The following is a 26552-nucleotide window of genomic DNA, read 5'->3' on the forward strand; positions in this document are numbered from 1 at the left end:
TCAGGAAGAGATGGGACTGAATACACCATGTTGAAGAACTTAATGAAAGAAATGAAAATGATTCTATTAGAAATTTACAACAAGATCTGGTTTTTGGGAAAGATACTAAAGAGGTGGAGAGAATATCGAGTAGTGTTCATAAACAAACCTGGTAAGGAAAAAGTCTGTCCAATAGTAATGGCATCATGCGTGGAAAAAATTATGGAGAGGTTAGTTAACGAAAGACTGGTCTGATGGATAGAACATGAAAATGTATTGGCAGAAGACTAAAATGAATTTAGAAAAGATAGGTCGTGCGCGAAGAACTTGGTTAAAATCACCGCAGATATCAAAATAGGTATGTTACAGAATAAATACACATAGCTTTGCTGGATGTTTCGTCGGTTTACGATAATGTAGATTACATATCTTCATGGACAAATTAAAGAGAATAAGATGCCCTCCATATATTAAAAAATTTATTGCTCGCTCCTGTAGCTACGCCTTCTTTACTTTTTGATTCATTTGTATATATTATTTCTGTTTTATTATCTTCCAGTTAGTATTCATTTTGTATTTTTTTTTATTAATATTCCATTTTCTTTCTTTGTTTTTTTTTTGTATCTACCTATTGTTAAGTCAATCTATATGGTCCGTAATTATGTGTTCGTATTATAGTGATAGAAAATCATGATATAACATACAATATAAGTCTACTTAAAGAATCTATTATATTTACAGCGGAAACGTTTGCAATAAAATCGGCCGTGCAGCTTATGTATAAAGGACCTAATAATAAATGTAAAAATATTATAATAATGTCCGATTCCAAGTCAGTTTTACAAGCACTAAGCAATAATCAGATAAGCGTTCACCAAAATAGATATATATTAGAAATCAAGAAGATTGAATATAAATTAGAAAGAGAGTTAGTTAAAAAACATTTATATGGATACCAGCACATATAGGGATAAAGGGCAACGAACTATCGGACAAGCTAACAAAGGAAGCAACAAATGAAACCGTGGCTAATAGTATTGAAGTCCCTCTAGGGGACTATAGGAAGGAGTTTAAAAAAGAAATTTGGAATATGACTCAGGAAACAATAGTAAGAGGAGCGCAAGTTAAAGGGAAATATTATTTAAAAAAATTTTATAATAAAAAGGAAAAAAACTGGTTCCACAAATTTAACGAAAAAAGATATTTTATAACATTAATAAATAGATTAAGATCAAACTATTTCAATGTCGGAGAATCTTTGGCCAGGAAAGGGATTGTAGATAGCGCTAGATGCGAATGTGGGAACGAGTGCGAAAGCTTAGAACATGGCAATGTAAGAGATACGACGACGAGAGAGCTAGGTTAGACAATACTTAGACAAAAAGGAATTGTAGAAGAAATTGACATTACAGAATCCCTCAAGAAAGGAAGATGGGACCCACTGGACTACAATTACAAATTTGTTAAGAGGATCGGAAAAATTATATAAGTTTATCAAGATCAAAAAATAAAAAAAGAGGGGGAAAACAACCAGGAAAAGTGACCCTGTGCTATATAGCCGAAGAATTTGGATGAAAACACGAGTTTCCAACCGGGGAACGCATAATAAAAAAAAACCTATATTAAATTTTTGTCGCGGTTGCTCACATTTTAATTGATTAGGTGTCGTGTTTAAAGTTGTAAATTATCAAACAGTATAACTATAGATCTCGTTTTGCGTGGGGAGGTGTAGAATGGTCCTTGTATTGCATTGCAAAATACTGTGAACGTTTCCTTATGAGAGGGCGAATTCCGAAAAGTAATCTAATTTATACTCTATAACTATACTAAATTTTTGTCGTAATTGACCACATTGATATTGATCATATTGATAGTTTGGATTTTATGCGACTTCTATGCGAAACAATTTCTGATTTAAAACTAAATTTGGATTAGGTTAGGAATTTCTGGGCTGGGGATGGAGAAGGAAAATTGAAGTTTTTAAACTTGGTAAAGGATCTTGACCTTGACAACATATGTTCTCAAAGTCACGGAACCTGGTCTCTATCGTTGCATAATTACTAAAATTACTTATGTAAAAAAATAAAACAAAAAGGATACAAAAGAAGAAATACATTTCTACATAAAGTTATTATTCCATTATTATTTTACAAATTTAATTTACAAATAAAATATTAAATTTATTTGATAAACCACATTATAATTGTTTTAAATTGCTTTAAATAATCTTATGTTAAAAAAATGACAGATTTTAATTTTATATATTAGGTGTATGCAAAAATTTTTTTTAACATTTTTATTTATCATATAATACAGTGACTATAAATTAATATAAAAAATATTTTTTCTTGTTTTCTAAACTTGCCACCTCTCGAGCAACTGTCGAATTTTTTTACAAAAAAAAGATGTTTGTTTGGAAGCAATTAATTCATTACGCCATTTTTGTATATCTATAACATCTCGAAAACGGTGACTTACTAAGGACTGTTGCATTGACTAAAATAGATACTTATCCATCAAAGTACGCCGCGTGTTTTCCAGCCCAAGTTAATGGTAGTTTTTTGAATGATCTGAACGTGCATCTAACGTGTAATAACTTTCTAATTTTCTTGCCCAATAAATGGCTTTTTCTTCTAAATTTTGTTGGTGAATTATTCAGTTGATGACTGTGGTGTTCAGCATAAATTGTTTCACTTGTAACGCTTGGTGGGTAGTTTCTCGGTGAGGTTACGGGATTGTGTTCAGGATCGGTTGCTCGGATGTGCTCGCCGGATGTCCGGGTTCGTGTTCAATGATAACGCCGTGGTTTGATGGTAAAACAAAATAGCTTAAATGTATTTTAGAAGTGTACAAAATAATCATAAGGTTCCGATATCGGTATCAGATAACATTGAGATACGCGAGTAGTATTACGGCACTGGAGTGCTTTAATTGCGCGATGCGAGAAACTAAAAGAACGGACACAATTTATTCGCGGCTTACTTAATGTCTAAACATAAAGAAGAAACGGATTTAAGTAACTAGAAAAACGGACGGACGCGTGTTATGCGCTAGGCGCTCGGAGGTAGCAATCGGAGTCGTTCGGTGAAATAATCATCGGTTCCGCGGACAAAATATATAATTGGCGGCGTAACTTAATATAAAAGAACGGACTCATATAATTTCAGATACGGACGGACTGGCATTATACGCCAGGCGCTCGGAAGTAATAATCGGAGTTGCCGTGAAGCGGCTACTTAACTTGCGGTTAAACGGGCCGTGCTTGGCCCGCGCGACGGACGGTCGCGATCGCGGAATCGGCGGTGCAGCGGATGGTTCCGCGATACGCGAGAGTGGTCGACGGTAGAGACCTAAGTGGTCTTACCCCGCGGAGTGTTGTCACCCCGTGGGGAACAGGTTTGCGGTTTAAGCCGGAGGACGGCGTCGAGCATTCCCGACGACGGTGTTGATCTCGAGAATCCCCGAGAACGGAATTGAGGGACGGACGGTTCCTATTGGCCGAGGATACCCAGCCGCGGAAACGACGAGTATTCCCGTCGCGGACGGAGGATGGGATTGGCCGAGTATTCCCAGCCGTTAGGACCGACGAGTATGCCCGTCGTGAGAAAGTTAGAACGAGAATGCCCGTTCCCGAGGAAGTGCTTGAGAATGCCCAAGCTAAGGAGCGTCGAGGATACCCGGCGCAGGAGCGGAGTAGGTGCGAGTCGGTGGCTTGGAGCGATCTGATTTCGGCTGCCCGCTGCCGGCTTATATAGTGGTCCGCGCGGTCGCATGTACCAATCAGCGCGCGCGGTTGGGCCGGCCGGAGTAGGAACGCTTGCCAAACGCGGCGCGCGGCATGCACGGTAGCGCGTGATCGTGGCAAGCTTAGCCGAGCGTGTGCACGTGCTCGGTCTTACGCGTTGCGTTCGGCGTTTGGACCGGAGTGTGGCGCGGCGGAGGGACGTAATGTTACACACTTATCTGAAGGAACTTGTAATAAATTATACCTTTTGCATTTCACCAAAACCACAAAAAAACTTTTTGCTGTGAATATTTTGTTTTGTCATTGTTGTAGAAGATTGTTCGGGGTCTACCAACGAATCTTTTCGTTTAGGATTATTTTATATAATGCATTTTTTTATTGTTAGTAACAATTTTACACAAAAAAGTTTCTTGCGTTGCCTAGAAAATAATGAAACATACATATATGTTGGTACTCAATCGACGGATATTGTCATTTTGCGACAATTTATATGACACCCATTTTCTGAGCTTTTGAATTTTTCCCATTTCCCAGAAAAATTGATTTTCACGAGATAATAATGAATTATGAATTGCAATGCCGTCGTTATCAATGCAAATCACTACAATTCTGTCTAAGACATGTTGTTTGTTTGAAAACATATCCATGCGTATGTGCGTGCGTGCGTGCGCGCGCGTATGTGTGTGCGCGTGTGTGCACGCGCGTATGTGTGTGTATGTGTATATGTATACCACACGATAAGGACTCTGCGGTTTGTTAACTCCACAGTATTTAAAGGCTCCAAACCCTCCTTGTGATGTGTGGATGTATGTGGATATGTGTGCGTGCGTGCGTGCGTGCGTGTGTGTGTGAGTGCGTGCGTATATGTGTGTGTATTATACACATACACACATACATGTGCGCGCGCGCACGCCACACACACACACACACACACACACTACAAGGAGGATTTGGAGTCTTTAAATATTGTAGAGTTGACGAACCACGGAGTCCATAGCCGGCAACTTAGCAGATATTCAAATGTTTTGCTATCTGTTGGAGGGGGGCACAGTGGGTTGAGTGAGCAAAAAACGGATCATATTTTATTTACAGAACGAATTGCTGTAATGAAATGAGATTTGGCCCATAAAGGTGTCGCTGAATTCGAATCTGAAGTCAAAATGACAAAATTCAAAATGGCTGCTCTAACATGGCCGACGTAAACAGAAAATTATTTTCTAATTTCACAAAAAAAGGTCATATAAAGAATTTTTAGGTCGTTAAAATGAAATCTGACGTTAAAATGACAAAATTTGAAATGGCGTATTTAATATAGTTGACGTAGTTGCGAAATTTGTTTCGATTTGTTTTTTAATGTGCAATTTGTTATAAATTAATTTTATTGAGTTAAATATAAAATATATAAGTGCACAAATAATTAGAATATTAATAATTTTTTACTTTTTAAAAATTAACATAATTATATAGTTTTCTTTAAAGAAAAATAAAATTTTGCAAAAATTTTAAGTTTAAATTGCAATAACAAAATTATATTGAGTTGTGCCGTTTTTATACTATTAAATATTAGTTTTGCAACTATTTTTGAGTAATTTCACATGAAAATAACTACCAACTTTAATCTTCTACTCACAATCCACATTTTTGTATAGCGCGTCCTAATATTGAGTTTGTTATTTATGTGGTCGATTATCTCACAAATTGAATTATAGTTTATAACATGTATTTTCTAGTTTAGATTTTAGTTAATTGAAAAATGGAATGTTCTCGAATTAATTATAATACCATCTGTTACACGTTCTCCTAATTTCTTCCGACCCTTAAATTTCCAGTTACCGAAAAGTTCTATTAAAAAATAAGAAATTTTTTTCCGGAAACGTTACAATTATTAGTGTTTTGCAATGGACTTGAAGATAAACAAATGGAGGATATAACATTAAAAAAAAATTTCTGCTCAACACGAACCGTATATTTGTGCGCGCGTGTATAAACAATAAAAATTATTAATATATGAAATATTTTAAAAAGTTAAAAATAAAATGCAAAAAATACAAAATATTAAAAATACCAGAAAAAATAAAGAACACAAAGAAAGCAAAATGGAATCGATATCCTATCATGTTTTTGTTTGTGGTTCTGGATTTTTACTAATATGGGACATACTTTTGTATCTACAACATACATTGTCATTCACATTGTTCATTTGTATTCACGAATTGTTCTATTGTTATATTTATAAATATTTATAAACTCTATTTTTTAATTGATTAGCACTAAGAAATACATGTTAAAAAGTATAATTTAATTTTTGAGACAATCGACCATATACGTAACACACTCAATATTAGAATGCGCTATACAAAAATGTTGATTGTGACAATTGGTTAAAGTTGATTGTAAAATTTGGGTAAGATTACACAAAAATAATTGCAGAACTGATTTTTAATAGAATAAAATCGGTACAACTTGGCATAATATTTTGTTATTGCATTGTTGAACCCTTAAACACATAAGTGGGTCTGAGAGACCCTATACAAAGTTTTGAACGCTTGCTATGTGAAGACGGAATGAGATAGGAGGTTTGGATTAGGACGTAAAAAAAGTTTAAAATATCCTCTTTTGATTGACATGATTCATCAACTTTTTTGGTCAAGAAGAATTTCAAATAGAATTTGAACGGCACGGCAGCAAAGTTTTGTTGGGATCAATACGACCCATATAGTGTGTGAATGAAACTTTTTTGTGAATAATCTTATGTTAAAAAACTGGACAAAATACATTCAAACAGGTTCGTTCGCGTATGTTACTCTGTTTAAAGCAGGCATAGCCCCGTGGGCGCCCACGAAGCGCCCACATGCGAGGAGGAGAACATGCTCTCTCTTCACATGGTTGCTTCTTCCTGTCTTTCCTTCTGACTTCGCAATCCAACTATCCCCTCCATACGACCGCTCTCAGTCCCTACTATGCTACAGTATGTGCACGTGATTTGCGCGTGTGGAAGGGGAAGCGGAGAAGCTCGAGCTATAGTTTGTGGCCCATGCCTGGTTTAAAGTTAAAAGACAATAATGCCGTGAAAGAAAGAGTTTTTGCGTAGGATCCGAAATATATTATGAAACACATCAATTTTCAATTTTACACACCTTGAGTTTATAAAAAATACTTCATATTTGCCTTGTGACGTAAGTATATTTTTTAATAGAAATGGCAGTGACATAATTTTTTTTTGAAAGTATAACTCTTTAGCTTTAAAACGCCGTATTGTAAAGTCTTTAAAGGTTTTTTTGTTGCAAAGGTATGATTTTTTTTTTTAAGTGGATTTTTAGACACCCAAAAGTACCTCATAATACAACATAATTTTTTTTTTTTTTTAAAGTACGACTCTTTAGCTTTAAAATACCGTATTTGAATGTCCTTGAAAGTTTTTTTTTGCGGAGATATGATTTTTGAAAGGAAAAGTGGTTTTTTAAACATTTTCTAATTTTTGCTTCATAGTTTTTCTTTTATAACATAACAATAAGTCATTTTTCGGCAATATCGATTATGCAATCACATTTCTGAGATTTTGAACTTCCATATGAAAAAAAAGATTGTTGAAAAATGTTGATAGGAACCAAAGTTATAACTTCTCAAAGTTGAAAAAGTCTCCCATACCCGAAAATGTGTTTGCGTATTTTACGGGATCAATGTGTTAAACTTGAAATTTTTGAAAATTTCTATTTTTTTTTAAAAGAAACTATAATTATTATGTTAATTTTTAAAAAGTAAAAATTATTAACATTCTAGTTTTTTGTGCACTTATATGTTCTATATTTAACCCAATAAAATTAATTTATTACAAATTACACATTAAAAAGCATATTAAAAACCAATTTCGCATCTATATCGGCCATATTGGATACGCCATTTTCAATTTGTCTTTTTCACGTCAGATTTCATTTTAACGACCTAAAAATTCTTTATATGACCTTTTTTTAAAAAATTAGAAAATAATTTTCTGTTTACGTCGGCCATATTAGAGCAGCCATTTTAAATTTTGTCATTTTGATTTTAGATTCGAATTCAGCGACACCGAAAACCTTTATGGGCCAAATTTCATTTCATTACAACAATTCGTTTTGTAAATAAAATATGACCTGTTTTTTGCTCACTCAGCTTACTGGGGGGGGTTAGAAAAACTAACAAAAGCTTTACTAGCCGAATAAAGAGGGTCGAAATCTCCCTTCAGTTAGTTTTGTCTGAAATTTGACTCATCTTTTTGTCATTAAAGAAAACTAAGTTTCCCAAATTTTTAAGTCCGGAGCTTCTTCCTATCATCCATAACTTAAAAAAAATTTTTTTTAGTAAATAATTTTTTTGTCTGCAAGTTTTTAATAAATCTATTTGAAATTTTAACTGTTGGTGAATTATATTCAGACCCATTATTACTGATTTTTGTTTTCCATTTTTACAGGAAATTCTAATTTTACAAGCCGAAAAAATATTTCAAAATGTAATATCTTGTCTCTCATAACACTTGCCACCTTTACATTTTAATTATGGTTGCATTTTTGTGCAAACTACCTCCTTGATTTTTTTTAAGAATTTTTTTTGTGAGAACATTCCTAAATACCCGAAAAATTCCTTTTTTTTTATCTTTTTCGGCAAATTTTTGTGGTTATGTTTGCTTGTAAAAACTATTTTGTGGTTTTGTCCGATAACTTTTTGATTCTTCACGGGAAGAGAGTCCATTATTAAGCATTGTTAACTAATAAATTAAAAAATATCACGTTTCTACTTGTTTTTGTCATTTTTGTATATTTTAAGCGTGATTTTTTAATCTATGACTACATCGATTTGCTTATGCAATTAGATAATTTTTGCTATTACTCATTATAATCGAAAATGCCACCGAAACTTTTTAAATCTTAAGAACAACATACTTCAATTGGTTTTCACGATACCATTCTAGCAAACACAAAGTTACCGTCGTATTAATGTTGTAATTTCTCACTCAGCAATGTTGCATAACACACTTGATATATTACATTTACATTGTTGATTAAGAAATTATACTAACATTTACATAACGATGACCTTATATTTGTTGGAAATGTTTTCAGTGCATAACATTCTTTTCTTTTCAATGTATAATATCTAGTTTGGGAAATACTAAACATTTATAGTTTAAATCAAATTTAGTTTTTAAAACATGAGAGATTAATTATTTGCTGTCTACAATCTCATTATGAAATAATTTTTTAACAATTTTAAATATTATTTGACTTGTAATACAAAATCAATATTACATAAAAAGAGAAGATGTCATATGAAGAAGGATGTGATTCATTTTTAAATATACAAACAAGGAATGGGTTTAAGAGCGGTACTTATAATTAATATTATATCCAAGGTTCAATGAACTAAAACATTACTAATTGAATATAATAAATGTTTCAACTTGTAATTATTATTCTTCTTTGTTGTAGAAACGAATTTCAAGATCTGTACCAAAATTCAATAATGTTTGTTTTGTCGTATTTATAACATCAAAATACACACTGTGTAACTAATTGCCAGTGATGCAGAAATAGTTATTTAATGTTTGTCTCCATAATTATCTTAATTATGGAGACAAACGTTATTAGATTATTACAAAATGTGTATCGGATTGTATTTTTTATACAATAGTCTCATAGAACGTTGTAAAAAGATAAAGGTTTTGGAACATCAATTTTAATTGAAAGGTTCAAACTGTACAGTTACAAATTCAGCATATTTTTAAAATTTGTTTTTGAGCATTTAAAGATGCTAATATAAATCCTGAAAATATATTTTCAGAACTCATAGGTACAATAATTATTTTTCTTGTTACTTTAATTTCAAATTGACTCTAATTTACATTTATAATATTTTGACTTGTTCAGCATTTATTTATTTGTTATTTAATTTTTAAAATATGCTGAATTTGTAATTGTGCAGTTTAAGCCTTTCAACCAAAATTGATGTTCCAAAAACTTTCTTTTTTGTCTCCGAAACCGAACGTCTTCTTACAACGTTCTATGAGACCAATAAAAATACGATCCGGTACACATTTTGTAATAATTTGATAACTTTTGGATAATTATCAAGGCTAACATTACAGTGAATAACTATTTCTGCTCCACTGATAATTAGTTACACAGTATGTGTTTTGATATGTCATAAATACAAGACGAACATTACGGAATTTTATTACAGATCTTGAAATTTGTTTCTACAACAAAGAAGAATGATAATTAAAAGTCGAAACATTTATTATATTCAATTAATAATGTTTTAGTTTATTGACCCTTGCATATAACACCTAGTACCGCTCTTAAACCCGTTTCTTATTTGTATATTTGAAAATAAATCAAATCCTTCTTTATATGACATATTCTCTTTTTACGTAATACTGATTTTACATTACAGGTCAAATAATTTTTAAAATTGTTAAAAAATTATTTAATAATAAGATTGCAGACAGCCAATAAATAATCTTTGTTTTAAGAACTGAACTTGATTTGAACTGTAAATGTTTAGTATTTCCCAAACTAGATGTTATCCATTGAGAGGAAAAAGATTTTATCTACTGAAAACATTTTCAGCAAATACAAAGTTACCGTTATCTAAATGTTAATATAGTTTCTCACTCAACAATGTAATATATAGAGTGTGTTATGTAACATTGCTAAGTGGAAAATTACAACTAACATTAATACAATGACAACTTTGTATTTACTAGAATGGCATTGTGGAAACCGATTGAAATATGTTGTTCTTGAGTTAAAAAAGTTTTGGCATTTTTGATTATGCTGAATAATAACAAAAATTATCTAGATGCATAAGCAAATTGATGTGAACATAGATTAAAAAATCAAGCTTAAAATATACGAAAATGACAAAAACAAGTAAAAACATGATATTTTTTAAGTTATTGGTTAATGATGCTTAATGATAGACTTTGTTCCCGTATAAAATAGAAAAGTTATCGGACAGAGCCACGAAATAGTCTTTACAAAAACTATATCGTGGCTCTGTCCAATAACTTTAGAGTCAATTTGAAAGTAACCATGAAAATTAGGCAAAAAAGGTGAAAAGGTTTTTGAGGTATTTAAGGGTGTTCTCATGGAAAAAAATTCTAAAAAAAATCAAGGAGGTAGTTTATACGAAAATGCAACTATGATTAAAATGTAGAGGTAACAAGTCTTATGAGAAACGAGATATTGCAATTTAAAATATTTTTTTGGTTTGTTAAATTTAAATTTTTTGTTAAAATAGAAGACAAAAATTTGTAGTTATGGATCTGAATAATATCTATCACCAGTTAAAATCGATTCATTAAAAATTTGCAGAAAAAAAAATTATTTAGCAAAAAACATTTATTTTGAGGTTATGAAAAAAGCCTGAGGCTTGAAAACTTGGGAAACTTAGTTTTCTTTAATGACAAAAGGATGGGTCAAATTTCAAACAAATCCATTGAGAAGGGATTTTAACTCTCCCTATTCGGCTAGAACCTTTCAAATATTGAAATTCCACACTCGGATTAATTCGAGTGTGGAGTTCTCCACATATTCCATATATAAGTTGCCAGCGATGACGGGGTCCTTATCCTTGTGGTATGCAAACACACGCGTGCGCGCGCGCGCGCGCACACACACACACTCACACTCTCTCTCACACACACACACACGCGCACGTTTTCAAACCAACATGTTTTGGACAAAATTGTAGTAATTTGCATTGATAACGGTGGCATTGCAATTCATAATTCATTATTATTTCGTAAAAATCATTTTTTTCAGATTGGCATAACTTCTCGAAAAATTATCGTACCGAGTTCTGCAAAAGCGCACTTTAAAGGGAAAATTTCAAACTTTTACGTTTTTTACCTCATCAAGTTACGTAAACTACTTCACTCCACGCAACTCTAGAAACTTCACGTTTTATTTTTTGATTTTACAAGTTTTTGTTATGTCATCGGTCATTAGCAAATTAATCATGCCACTTAATCGGCATTAAAAGTTTCTTAAAGTACAGGCTTCAAGCTTTAATTTCGTTTTTGAAACATCCCTGTATTATAAATATTTCCTATTTTACAAGCGTTTAAAGTTTGGTAAATTTTTTTTTAAATTTTTAGTGTACGCTTTTTTTGCTGGGCAGTGTACTAAGAGACACAAAATTTTCCCCAAGAACCGAGTAAATGGATTTACATGCTTTAGCAACATTTTTTTCTTGTTAGTTTTCATATTGAATGTAGTGTCAAATATAGTTTTTTTATTGCTCATTGTATCAATTGTTATTTTTAATATTGTGTGCATCATCGAATTATAATGAATGGCGTTTTAGAAAGTTCAATATCAACCTTACAAAAATACAAAACGATGAGAAAATATTTTAATTTAAAATAATTACATTAGTTGGTTGGAAAAAGGACTAAAAGTTTTGCATATACTTAATAAATAATGTTTTTTAAAATTAACTTTTAATTTTGTAAGCCATTAACTTAATTTAGTTAAAAAAGAATATTAATCTTTAAACACATTTGGTCCGGAGAATCACGTTGACACATTTCTGTTTGGTTGGCCCTACTCAACTTTAAGAAGCTATAACTTTGGTTTTGATCAATATTTTTCAACAATTTTTTTAAAAATAAAAGTTTTGAATCTTAGAAATATGACTACACAATTGGCATTGCCAAAAAATAATTTATTGTGAAGTTATAAAGGAAAAATCACTAAGCAAACCTGAAAAATTTATTAAAAAATTTACTTTAGCCTATATTTACTTGAATTTTTGTTAAATCTTGAATTGTTTACTTAAGTATAATTGAAAAAATTATATCTCTGCAACAAACAATTTTTAAAGACTTTATAATATAGCGTTTTAAAGTTAAGGAGTCCTACTTTAAAAAAAAAAGATTATCATTGTCATTCTATTCAAAAGTATAATTATGTAACAAGGCGAAAATGAGATATTTGAGGTTTTGATTAACTCGAGATGTTTAAAATTGAAAATTGATGTGTTTCATGATATATTTTAAACTCCGCGCAAAAGTCCCTTTTCCAAAGCATTATATAGTATTTGAACTTTAGACAAAGTATACGGGTGTAATATACACGAACAGACTTGTTTGAACGTGTTTTGTTCGGTTATTTTTATGTAAAATTATTCACACTTTATATGAGTCCCGTTAAACCCAATAAAACTTTGTTGCCGTGTTGTTTGAAGTTGATCAACTATATCAATCTAAAGGAAAGATTTTAAATATTTTTGTGCGGTGGTCCATACCTCCTATCTCATTTCGTCTTTATACAGTAAAAGATTAAAATTTCATAAGAAATCTCCCAGATCCATTAATGTGTTTAAGAGTTAACTTTATTATTAAGTTAATATTAACTTACTTTGCTGTAAAAAATGTTATGTTACCATTACAGACAGAAACATGTAGATCATTAAAGTAACTGCACAATATATACAATAGCGTAACTCTTTTAATTTCACCGTGTACGAACTTGAACTGCACATGTGCGAACTAAGTAGGTAACTAATCACATAACTGATTTTCTATCATACTTTCTCTTTTTCCTGTAGCGCTTTTTGTCATATATTTTAATGCCCATGTCAATAACGATCGGCGGGAGCAGACATCTGTACGGTCAGAAGTAAAAAGATTGCAACTTTTTTTTGTGAGTTTTGGAATGCAATCTGATCGCCGGGTGATTGTTTCTTAAGCTTTATGTCCGCGATACTAGACATCTATCTGAGATTTCGGACAGAGAAAAAATTGACCATTCGCATTAATCACTTGACCGAATTATTCAAATACGATTGGCCAATTCTCTCTTTGTCTGAGATCTCGGAATGATTTCTAGCATCGTGTTCAGTGGATAAAATAGTTGTAACACTTTTTTGATGTGTTTTAGAACACAGCCTTGCTTATCGAACGGTGAACATAATTACTTGAATTTACAGTTAAGAATCAATTATATTCAATCACTTGGTGAGTAGGCTGCATTCCGAAAACTATTGAAAAAGTGTTGCAGCTATTCTGTTTACAATTGTACAGTGCTGGTCATTAAAGTTGAACTTTCTTCGATGATTTTTGGAATGCAAACTTGCTCATCGACTGGCAAACGTAATTGATTGGATCCACAGGTAAGAACCAATTACGTTTGCCGCTCGATGAGCAACTTTACATTCCAAAAACCATCGAAAAAAAGTGTCGCAACTCTAATGACCAGCACTATACAGTTGTGAGCTAAAAGGTTGCAACACATTTTTTTCGATGGTTAGATGGTTCGATTCTTAATTGGTTGGATCCACAGGTAAGAACCAATGACGTTCGCCATTCGATGAACAAGTCTACATTCCAAAAACAATCGAAGAAAATGTGTTGCAATCTTTTAGCTCACGACTGTACACCCACAGTTATCTATTCTGTCCTTGGGAAAACAAAAACTAAGAAGTCACTTTCTTTCTACATACTTGATAGTTTCTGATTAATTAGAGCTTACTAGAGCGTAAAGGGGAAAGCACATACTGTCGCATAGCTACATACGCATAAGGAAATTGATTGGTTCATTTTCTTATGCATGTGCTAATGGACAATTAATTTTCTTATGCATACGATTATGCAGCTATGCAAAGAACGATGGCACTTTAGGGCCGAAATTTGCCCATAACGGGGAACTTGTGAATTTGGTATATTTTTATGTTTTTGGGTCTGCTGAATTCGAATATAAAATTTAAAATTGTCCAAAGTGCAGGGAACTTTATGAAAATACGATATTTCTACACAAAAACCTAGTTTTGCAATACATGTTTTCTAATAGTAATTTTGAATTCAAAGACCTCTTTTTTATGAATTTCTTTAAAAATGGGTCTTTTAAATAACCATATCATATATTTGCATGTTGCTCACATATTACTATGATATTTTGATTTTTTAGTTACGCGAGATTCCAAGATAGAATTAATAAACCAGGGATTCATGAAGACGATGTTTTTCCATCCAATTTACAATCGGATGAATTAGAAGAATCAGAAAAAGATTTATAAACATAAAAAAAAGAAAAAAATAAAATATAATAAAAAAATATAAAAAATATAAAAATATTTAAAAAAATATAAAAAAATATAAAAAAAATATATAAAAGAATATAAAAAAAGAGAATAAAAATACAATAGGATATCCTGTATGTATCTATGTATATACAGATGTAACGACCCGTCTTTTTCCGCGCACGGGGCGGTGCGAGCGCGACGGACTAGGACGCGGAGTGAGGTCGCCAAGAGAACTAGACTTTTTCCGGTTTAGGTGGTATAACAACAGTGAGTTTATTTCGCGTAATATATGTACAGTTGACGAGTAACGGAGTGGCTTAGCCACGACGCGCGGACGGACGGATGGCGGTGACGCTCGGACGGACGCAACAGAATTTACAGAATAACGCGCGGACGGACAAACGAGAAACGGAACGCGCGGACGGACGAATGGTATATACAGAATGTGTTTGCCGCGGTATCGGATAGAGCTATTGACACGGCTCGGTTCGCGGAATTCCGGCCTCGAGTTTTCCGAGAACTCGGAATCGGTGTTGACGCGCGCAGACCGTGGCCTTGCCGAAGGCCGTGGCCACGGCCGTGAGTGACGCGCGCGGTGCGACTGTACGCGGATCGCGATTCCCGACGCGAAGCGGTTAATACCGTGATGTTCGGCGGTGGTGATCGACTCACGCCAAGAGCTCTTGGTAGAGGCGCGGAACTCCACACCCCAGGTCGTGAGTCGATACCCAAGCGGGGACGGCGGATCGGGAATTGCCGACCAGGATCACCTGGTGGAGCCCAAGGTGGACTTGAGCCCGTTTTATCGGCGGTGTCAGGAAGGTGGACGGCTCTTGCCAAGACTTCTTGGCGGAAGCTAAGGCGCTTAACTCCCTGGTGAGCGCTAGGAGGGCTTCTTCCACGGACAGGAGAGTGGACGGAGAAGAAGACCGCTCGATTCTCGGAGCGGCGGCGTTTATATACCCGAATCTCGAGAGCAGGGGCGGTGCGGGGGTACGGAACGGTACGGAATCGGTGGGGGGGCTCCCCGCCGCTCGAGATCGGTCCGGCGGTCGCCACTCCGGTCGAGCGCGTGCGCGCGGAGATCTGCCACGCAGATCTCACGTGCGGATGCGTCAACGCGCGCTACGCCGGTATTCGCGTCTCTGTTCGGCGCTATGCGCCAGGTTTCTGTTGTCCGGCGGTTGTTCGGCCGGACAGCCCGGAACGGTGGACGGTCCGAGGGGGGAGCGGAAAGGCGGTTTGTTACACAGATATATACAGGGTGTCCGTCCATAAATGTCCGAGCAAATATCTCGTAACTGGTTGAAGTTAGAAGAAAGTTTAATAAGGAAAATTTACATGGTTTTTAGTCGGCTACAAAATGCACGTAAAGAAATTTTTTTTACTCGTCACCTTTTTGAGTTATGAAGGTCAATGTAGGTTTTTTAAATGGATACCTATAATTTTTTTTGCATATTTACATAGTAGAGGTAATTTTCAATCAAAATTATATTAGGAAAAAAATTGCTACGACGCATCGTTTACGAGATAATCGGCATGCAAAGTATTAAAGTAATAATTTGGATCGAGTATTGTTGAACAAATTTGGAATATCAAATAGGTTGAGAAAGTAAACATTGTTTTTTCATGAAATATTTATTAACAAATTAATTAAGAAATGGTTCGAAATTGTTACCATCATGATCGATACAGCATTCAGCGCGTTTTATAATGTTTCTTATTGTTAACTGCAGCATTTCTGTTGTAATACTTTCAACAGCTCTAGTGATTTTATGTCGTAAATCTTCTTCATTTTCAGGAATAGTTGCATAAACAATATCCTTAATATACCCCCAAAGGAAAAAATCGCAAGGTGTCAAGTCCGGAGATCTCGGTGGCCATCGTACAGGACCATTAGTACCCATCCAACAATTAGGAAATCTATTATTTAAAAAGTTAATTACAGCACGTGTATTGTGTGCTGGAGCACCATCTTGTTGAAAAATAATATTTCGAAAAACTGATAATGGAAGATCGCGTAAATAATCTGAGAAAGTTGTTTGCAAGAATTCCAAGTATTTGTCACCATTAAGATGACCATGGAAAAAGAAAGGTCCAATAATTTTTGTTCCGATGATTCCGCACCATACGTTCTCCGAAAATCTGCGTTGGAAACCTTTATCTCTTTTCGCATGTGGATTCACATTGGACCAAGTATGCACGTTATGTCGATTTTCCATACCACAATTGGAAAAACAAGATTCATCGGACCATAATATTTTATTAAGAAAACCAAAGTCAGTGCGATAATTAACTCGAAGCCAGTGGCAGAACATTAATCGGCAATCTGCATCTCCTTCATGTAAAGCTTGTACTAAATTATCACGAAACGGTTTGAATTTGAATTTTTTTAGTACAGCGTGTACGTAACTTTTCGATAATTCTAAATTACGTGCTACTGTTCTTATGGATGTACGTCTGTTTTCAATAAAACTTAATAGCACACTTGTCTCTTTTTCTTCATCTGTTTGGATTGTACGTCGTCTTGTTAGCGATCCTGTTTGACGCAATTGATCTTCAATTCGTCGAAATGTACGATTATTTGGTATTCTTCGTTCTGGATATTTTTGTTGATAAAGTAATCGTGCTTCATTTTCATTACGCATACTTAAATACCAGATCTCGAGCATATCACACTTTTCCGTAATTGTAAACATTGTTCTCACGCGCTCGTATGTAGACGATTGACTAACAAACTCATACTACCCTGTAATTCATATTACGTGCTATACAAATACTTTATTTACAAATCAAATAGTCGTGTATTTTGAAAAGTTGAAGGTCAGCGATCCTGTTCGATATAACAGACTTCATACGAGCGCGTGAGAACAATGTTTACAATTACGGAAAAGTGTGATATGCTCGAGATGTGGTATTACAACAGAAGTTGGGGGTATATTAAGGATATTGTTTATGCAACTATTCCTGAAAATGAAGAAGATTTACGACATAAAATCACTAGAGCTATTGAAAGTATTACAACAGAAATGATGCAGTTAACAATAAGAAACATTATAAAACGCGTTGAATGCTGTATCGATCATGATGGTAACAATTTCGAACCATTTCTTAATTAATTTGTTAATAAATATTTCATGAAAAAACAATGTTTACTTTCTCAACCTATTTGATATTCCAAATTTGTTCAACAATACTCGATCCAAAGTATTACTTTAATACTTTGCATGCCGATTATCTCGTAAACGATGCGTCGTAGCAATTTTTTTCCTAATATAATTTTGATTGAAAATTACCTCTACTATGTAAATATGCAAAAAAAATTATAGGTACCCATTTAAAAAACCTACATTGACCTTCATAACTCAAAAAGGTGACGAGTAAAAAAAATTTCTTTACGTGCATTTTGTAGCCGACTAAAAACCATGTAAATGTTCCTTATTAAACTTTCTTCTAACTTCAACCAGTTACGAGATATTTGCTCGGACATTTATGGACGGACACCCTGTATATATACACATACCATATATATGTATATGAATATGTGTGTATGCATAATTATAAAGTATATAATGATTTAGTGATATAGTAATTTAAAAGATCCATTTTTAAAGAAATTCATAAAAAAAGAGATCTTTGAGTTCAAAATTACTATTAGAAAACATGTATCGCAAAACTAGGTTTTTGTGTAGAAATATCATATTTTCATAAAGTTCCCTGCACTTTGGACAATTTTAAATTTTATATTCGAATTCAGTAGACCCAAAAACATAAAAATATACTAAATTCACAGGTTCCCCGTTATGGGCAAATTTCGACCCTAAAGTGCCATCGTTCTTTGTTTTGGTAATCCTAATTATGGATCTAACTAGTTACGTTTATCTGCTCTATAAGCAAGGCTAAACTCATTGAAAAAATGAATCGAAGAAAATGTGTTGCACTTTTTTGGAAATAACTGCACACTCGTATTTTAAACGAAATAGATATATAATTGATGTTTGGTGAATGCGAGATAGAATATTTAAGTGCAGCAACGAAGAGTAGACTTATGATTGGTTAGCTATTTAGCTCACGCATATACAGTTCAATTTCGTACACGCTAACATTAAAGGTGCTGACAGTGAATTGCGCTATGGTGGGTGCTTTCCAGCTATGCATATACACAGGCGATACTGTGTAACAGTGTGCACCCAAGGACTTTGATTCTGTCCATGGGGAAATGTTTCAAACTAAAAAGTCGCTATCTTTTTTCTAAGTACTTACAGTTCATGATTAACGTAACAATCAATAAGCTCTAGTTGTTTCATTAATCATGAACTGCAAGTATGTAGAAAGTGGTGACTTCTCAGTTTGGAAAATTTCCCCATGGACAGAATCAAACACGCTGGGTGTACAACCCAGCTTTTTAGCTGTGATAGGCCGGTATTCATAGACGATTCTTATTTCAAGATCGTCTTAAGTAACGTCTTAAGATGCTAATACGGTTCTCTGATTGGTTGATGGCATCTTAAGATGATACTTAAGATGATCTTAAATATAAGAATCGACTATGAATACCGGCCATAGAAGTCGATATAATCGTACGCAACTAAAATGCTATGTAGTTAGTTTTGTGTCGCTTACAGATACTAGATTTTTACATTTGGTATCATTGGGAGCGGATGCTGTTTTTCCTAGCGAATATTCTTCAGTTTTTGCTGTTGTTTGATTTTGAAAAGATGTCAAATGCTTGATATTTATCTGTGGGAAGTTGAATATGTCTAGCTTTGACAGAAGCAGTGTTCTAACTACAAGTCGACACTGTGTAATACAGTGTATGACTGTTCCATTGCTGGAAAGCACCCTGTATTTACTGTGATAAGAGTAACGATAATAGTAACTGTAATGGTGTTGTAAGTAACGCGTTACTCCGATCGATTAGTTAACTTTCTTAAGTTATAATGTTATAAATTTTTAGAAATTGTGATACATTTTTTTGTGTATCTTGTATGTGTATACATAGTGCCCCATGTAAGTGGCCACCGCCATTTATCTCGTAAACTAACAGAGATAGACTCAATAAACGTAATGTTAAATTTAATGAACTCAACTTTATAATATTTGATGTAATAATGTTATAAATCTGTAGATTTTTGTATTCTTATTATTTACATTTTACGTACACCGACACGAATATTATAATCAGATGTCAACATGTTACACGTCAATCGCTTAAGCGGGAGTTAAAAGTTAGCCACACCGCAGGGGCGAAACTGAAATGGTATTAGTCGCCCGCGAAACTTTAAACCGACATAACTTGTGTAATTTGTAAAATAATTTTGATAAATCATACATCATTATACTCATTAGAAAAACGCTACAACATTTATCATATAGAAATATCACTTTATCATGCAAAAGTTATGCATGTCTCCGGTCTTTAATAATTTCTTTAAGTAACCACTGTGCTCACAATAAAGTTTAGTTCATGCCATTTAATTTGATATTACATTTATTGGATTTATCTTTGTTAGTTTATGAGATGAATGGGGATGGCCACTTATATGCGGGATACCCTGTGTGCATGGGTGCGTACGTGCGTGCGTGCGTGCGTGCGTGTATGTATGTATGTATGTATGTATGTATGAACGTACACACACACGCACGCGCACACACACACACACACACACACACACACACGCACGCACGCACGCACGCACGTACGTACGCACGCACGCACGCACGCACGCACACGCACACACATACTTATTAGGTGTTCTGTTCATAATATGTTTTATGTATCGTAGGACGTGTGGTGGATATAATTGGTAAACAGAAAGCTATCGATTTTTTCCAAGAAACGAAAAAGATTGAAGAAGATGGCGGAATGTTAATAATGAATGGATCCCGTAGAAGGACTGCCGGTGGAGTATACTTTTGGTTGGTAAAAAATAACGAACATATTCCTCAAGAAAAAATAAGGGAGATATTTTATTATGACCAAAAGGAGAGCGGCGAACAGCGAAAGAAAACTACCAATTTAAGACGACAGAAGACCGAAGAATTAATGAGAAACTTTGAAGGTAAAATACACTTGACACTAAAATTAAAGCATTACCTGTTCTGACTTCCAAAAATAAGCGAAATTCAAGAGAGTGTAACTTTGTCAAAACATGATTGGAAAAAAAATTTTTAAAAAAGCATTTTAAAGCTTAAAATCTTTAGTTTTGAGATTGAGTCATTAAACAATTTACAGATTGTTTACAAAGTTATGCGGATTCAAATGGGGATGCGTCAAATCTCAAAATTTTTTACAAACTTTGCAAAATTTCATGGCGTGAAATAAAAATTGCGGTTTACAGTATTCGAAAGCGCGAATCTTCCCTTTAATTTTCGCACTTGTTGAGCGTTGTACGATTTTTTTTCACTGAATTATTCAACACTGAAGCAAGATTTTTGCTTTAGTGTTGAATATATCAGTGAATAAAAATAGTACAACGCTCAACAAGTACGCAAATCAAAGTTAAGATTCACGTTTTTGAATGCTCCTGTAAACCTCATTTTGGTAGGATTTTTGAGCGAATTCCGATAGCACACCACTCACAGCGGTCGATGCTTAGAGTTTTTTTGTTGGTTGGGTTAGTCAAGATGATTGGTTGGTAGGTTAATTGCACCGTGCGCTATTGGATCCCGTCCAGTAGCGCGATTCTCTAACTCGTTATGTTTGTAACAAACCGTTTTTTTGCTCCCCCCTCGGACCGTCCACTGTTTCGCGCTGTCCGGCCAAATACCCGCCGGACAGTCGAACAACCGGCGCACGGCGCCAACAAAGAATTCCAACCAGCGTAGCGCGCGCGAACACGCATCCGCGCGTCGAAAGTATCTTCGCGCGCACGCGCCTGAAAAGCGAACGAAGTGCCGGTCACTGCCGATCTCGAGTGGCGAGGACTTCCTCTCTGTTACCGAATTGTCCGTCCTTCGCGCCGCCCCTTCTCTCGAATTCAGCTATATAATCGTCGCCGTTTCTACAGGGCTTCTCTCCGAACCGTCCTGTCCGAAAAGAAGACGCGAACCTTTCCGCTCCGATCCGAATCAAGCGAACTTGGTTTCTGCCGAGAGATCTTGGCGACGAACTTCATGACCGCCTCCGTTTCTACGGGCTCAAGCGCCTTGGGCTCAACCGAGAAATCTCGGTGGACCGGAGAAACCACGATCCGATCTTTTCTCCGTCGGCACCGACTCACGATCTGGGGTGTGGAATTCCGCGCCTCCACCAAGAGATTTTGGCGTGAGTCGTTGCCACCGTCGCAACAACGCGGTATTAACCGCTACGCGTCGCGATCGCACTGTACCGTACAGCTGTACCGCGCTAGCGAGTTGTATCGTCACTGGATCCGCGCGTCCGTGACCGTGGCCGCGGTCTTCGGCAAGGTCGAGCCGACTTGTAGCAGGGATTCCGAGTTCGGAGAATTTCGTCTCGGAATCACCTGCCTGTACATATTCCGCGATTATTCTTTGTCGTTTGTCCGTCCGCGCGTAATTGTCTATCCGTCCATCTGAGCGTCGCGATTCTTTCTCGTCCGTCCGCGCGTTATTTTTCCGTTCTATCCGTCCGCGCATTACTTTTCCGTTTCATCTGTCCACGCGTAGAAATAAGTTCTTCATCATATCCGTCTGACGTTATCTCCATTTGTTCGTCCGCGCGCCGCTTTCGCGAAGATCTCGTTGTATATTCTTTTCTGTTTACAATGAATCGATTTACTTTATTATCATTAAAAACACGTCTAGTTTTCTCTACGACCTACCCACGTCCTCGTCCACCGAATCAACACCGACCGTGCGCAAAGTCAGGTCATTACATGTTGTTATATGTTTATAACGACAAAAAGCTGCGTTGAGCAGTTTTTCTATCATGTATAATATCTGCGCAACGACATTGTAACGATACCGAATTGTCATAACGAGTTAGAGAATCCCAACACAGGATTCTTATTTCACGCCATAGAGCTTGTAAATTCCGTAAAAAAATCTGTCAAAAGTTTATACAATCTTAACAATGTTCCACGTGAAATAAAAATTGCATATAAATACAATTTATAGTGTTTGAAAGCGTAAATCTTTATCTTTAATTTGCGTATTTGTTGAGCATTGTACGACTTTGCGTGCAATTTTTATTTTTCATTATGGGGTTTTGCAAAGTCTAAAAAATTTTGAAATTTGACGCATTTTATTTGAACTTTGTGTAACTTTGTAAACAATTTATAAATAGTTTAGTGAATTATCAATCTTGAAACTAGAGATTTCAAGTTTTAAAATAATTTTATAATTTTTTTTTAACTATCTTTTTTGACAAAATTACACTTTCTTGAATTTTGCTTATTTTTATAAGTCAGAACAAGTGATGCTTTAATTTTGGTGTCGAGTGTATAATATATTTATTTCAAATAAAATATAAAATTTTGTATGTAAAGGAAATGTTACAATATAAATATATAATTTGCATTGTAATTTATCCATAGATGGATCTGAGAAGGATTTACCAGCTTTACTAACAAGAGCGGAACTATCGACGCGACAGATCGCAGAAAAAGCGAGATTGCGACGAGGTGAAGGTATGGACAGAATGCCAATAGATTCTGATCGTACGGTATCAAACCCACCACCCAGTCCTGTAACGGATGATCCAGATCATTCTGAACATCCATTGGTACAAAGACAGGTTCAAGATTATACTGATGATTTTCTCGACATAGGAGTGGATATAGATAGCATGGAAGTACTCTAAGATTAAATATACTTAGTTTTAAGTTTGCACATACTTTACAATAGCAACTTGTATAAATAAATGCTTGTAATCAAACAAAGAATACATATATGTAATTTGTATGAGTTGTATATTTATTTCATATTTCTAAAGTAGATTGAAAATAATGATTAAAAATATTTGAAACAAATTGACTTAAAGAAAAGAATATACTAGATACATAAAGAAAAATAATTGAATGTTACACTCTAAACAAAGATTTCTTTAAATAAACAGTTTAAATACAACTAATTACATTAAGTATGAAAAACTTTTCTCAGATTTATATCAAGGTAAATTAAATACTTCGAAAAAATTGACAAACATAATTAATAAGTAATCATGAATAAATAAGAAGTGATCTTAGGTCTATATAACAATTTATTAAAATGTTCATTAACAACAAGAAATCCTGAAGATTGCAGGGAATAAAACTTCCCGAATGTTTTGGCTGCATAGAGTTTTTATTTATGGTGTTAAAGATTAAACAAAGAGTGAATAATAAGAGAAAATAATAATAAAAGAAAAAAAATGGTTAAAATTAATCGAGCATTGTACTGAAGGTCAAAATGTAAGAGTACATCTCCGGACTAAGAGCGTTACGCAAAATTGAAAGGCTTTAGTTGAATAAAAAGAGTTGAATCCCGCCTCAATAAATTTGTTTAAAATTTGGCCCATTTTTTTTGTCATTAAAGAAAACAAAGTTTCCCGAATTTCCAAGTTCTTCCTATTGTTTATAACATTGAAAAAATGTTAATTGGTAATTTTTTTTTCTACGAGTTTTAATGAATTGATTTAAAATTTGAACTGGTAGTAGATATTATTCAGACACGCAACTACAAATTTTTGTTTTTTATTTTGATAAGAAATTCTAGTTTTACAAGTTGAAAAAAAAATTGTAACATCTTAGCTCTCATAGAACTTGCTACTCTTTTATTTTATTACAGTTGTATTTTTATGAAAACTATCTCCTTGATTTATTTCAGAATTTTTTATCCATGAGAAGACCCTTCAATACCCCCAAAACCGCTTTTCCCTTCTTTTCTAGCTATTTATCGTGGTTACTTTTGCTTGTAAAGACTATTTTGTGTCTGCGTCCGATAAGTTTTCTATTCTTCACGGGAACAGAGGCTAGCATATTTATTTATTTGGTAATTAATTTTTAAAATATGCTGAATTTGTAACTGTGCAATTTGAGCCTTTAAATCAAGTATGGCTCCATGGGTGCCCACGGAGCACGCGAGGAGGAGAACATGCTCCCTCTTCGCATGGCTGCTTCTTTCCTTTCTGGCCCCGCGATTTACCTATTCCCTCCATATAGCCGCTCCCGGTTTTTACTATATTACAGTATGTGCACGCGACTTGCGCGTGTGGAAGGGGAAGCGGAGAAGCTCGAGCTTTAGTTTGTGGGCCATGCCTGCTTTAAATCAAAATTTATGTTCTGAAACTTTTGTCTTCTTACAACGTTTCATGAAACTATTACATAAAAAATGCGATCCGATACACATTTTGTTATTACAAAAGTCATGAGATCATTACCTCATGATTTTTGGATAATTATCGTGGCGAATGTTACAATAAATAACTATTCCTACACCACTGGTAATTAGTAACATATGGTATAATAGTATGTATGTTGATATGTCATAAATACGATAAGATGAACATTATAGAACATTTGTTACAAATCTTGAAATTTGTTTGTACATTGAAGATGAACAGGTGGGCGGGCGGGCGGGCGGGCGAGCGTGCATGCGTGCGTGCGTGTTAGTACATAAACTGTTTGCAAATACATGTGGAACAGTATATCTGTAAACCTTGTTTCGCTCCCAGACTGGGGGGAGGGGGTGGACCTCGCTTTGCATGGAAAGTCCCAAACCCATGTGGAAGTCAGTCACAGAAAATTTGGGGTTGTGTGGGGTTAGGTAAGTCGGTGAGGGGATGCAAAGAAAGGGCCAAGCCCCTTCCCCGCTCAAGCGTTTACTTTTCACGCTAAAGTGCTGAAAATAAGAAAAACTCATTTTAAAATAGTTTTTCGATTATAACGACTGAAGTATAGGAGTTATGTAAAATATGTATAGAATCTTATTTGTACAGTTTTTTATAAGCTTTATTTTTTATTTGACACATTTTTTTCTAAAATGAATATTTTCTGAAATAATTAAAAAAAACTGTTTTTTCTATCTCTAAGTATATTTCGAAAACTGTACGAAAGCTCCATTTAATTTTTAAGAAAAAGTTGTTTAGTATAAACAACTCTGCTTCTATAACATATGTCAAGGTCAACATGATTGGAGCTGGCTCCCCTATAGTTATGGTGACCATATTTTCTCTGAGAAAATAAAGGACAAAATTTTAAGGCTATTTCTAAATGTTTCTAAATCATTTTATGGTAGTTAGCAATCGAAGCATTTCAAAATTTTCTTGTGTTGTATGTCAAAGAAAGGCAATTTTCTGATAATTTTAAACTGTTTTGACGTTGGCATAAATTCTTTAAATTTGGAATAGGTTTGAAATAACAAAAAAATGAAAACCAATCTGAATTTCAACTAAATATATAATTACATGTATAAAAAAAATTATTTTTATGTATATATATTTATATTTTATACATTTTTAACAATAGTATTTATATATATATATATATATATATATATATATATATATATATATATATATATATTAGGTGTTGGAATTAATTCGTAGCGTTTTTTTAGAGAGAAACAACGATTTATTCTAAGTTTAAATATAAAAATACATTACTAAAAATATTTTCCATCGCTTGTCACAACTTTTTCCCATCTTTCGGGTAAGAGACGGATACCCTGTCGAAAAAACGTTTCGTCCTTAGAGGCGATCCATGAATCAATCCAAGTTTTGCATTCTTCATAAGAAGTAAATTTCTCCGCGGACAAACCATGGGCCATCGACCGGAACAAGTGATAATCCGAAGGAGCAATATCTGGAGAATACGGCGGGTGGGTT

The 26552-nt window shown here is 34.4% G+C and overlaps 1 protein-coding gene across 5 annotated transcripts in view; it reads left to right on the top strand.

Annotated features, from left to right (window-relative positions):
- LOC105203907 (phosphorylated adapter RNA export protein) overlaps nt 1-23650 on the top strand; it is a 101637-nt gene extending 77987 nt beyond the window's left edge. For all 5 annotated transcript variants that reach the window (XM_011172831.3, XM_026138913.2, XM_039449890.1 and 2 more), the window contains 2 exons: nt 20572-20847; nt 23284-23650. In XM_011172831.3, coding sequence (XP_011171133.1) covers nt 20572-20847; nt 23284-23549 — 542 coding nt within the window. In that variant the 3' untranslated portion in view covers nt 23550-23650. The remainder of the gene's footprint in view (nt 1-20571; nt 20848-23283) is intronic.
- The last annotated feature ends 2902 nt before the right edge of the window (nt 23651-26552 follow it).

This window comes from Solenopsis invicta, chromosome 5, assembly GCF_016802725.1.
Source record: "Solenopsis invicta isolate M01_SB chromosome 5, UNIL_Sinv_3.0, whole genome shotgun sequence".
NCBI lineage: Eukaryota > Metazoa > Arthropoda > Insecta > Hymenoptera > Formicidae > Solenopsis > Solenopsis invicta.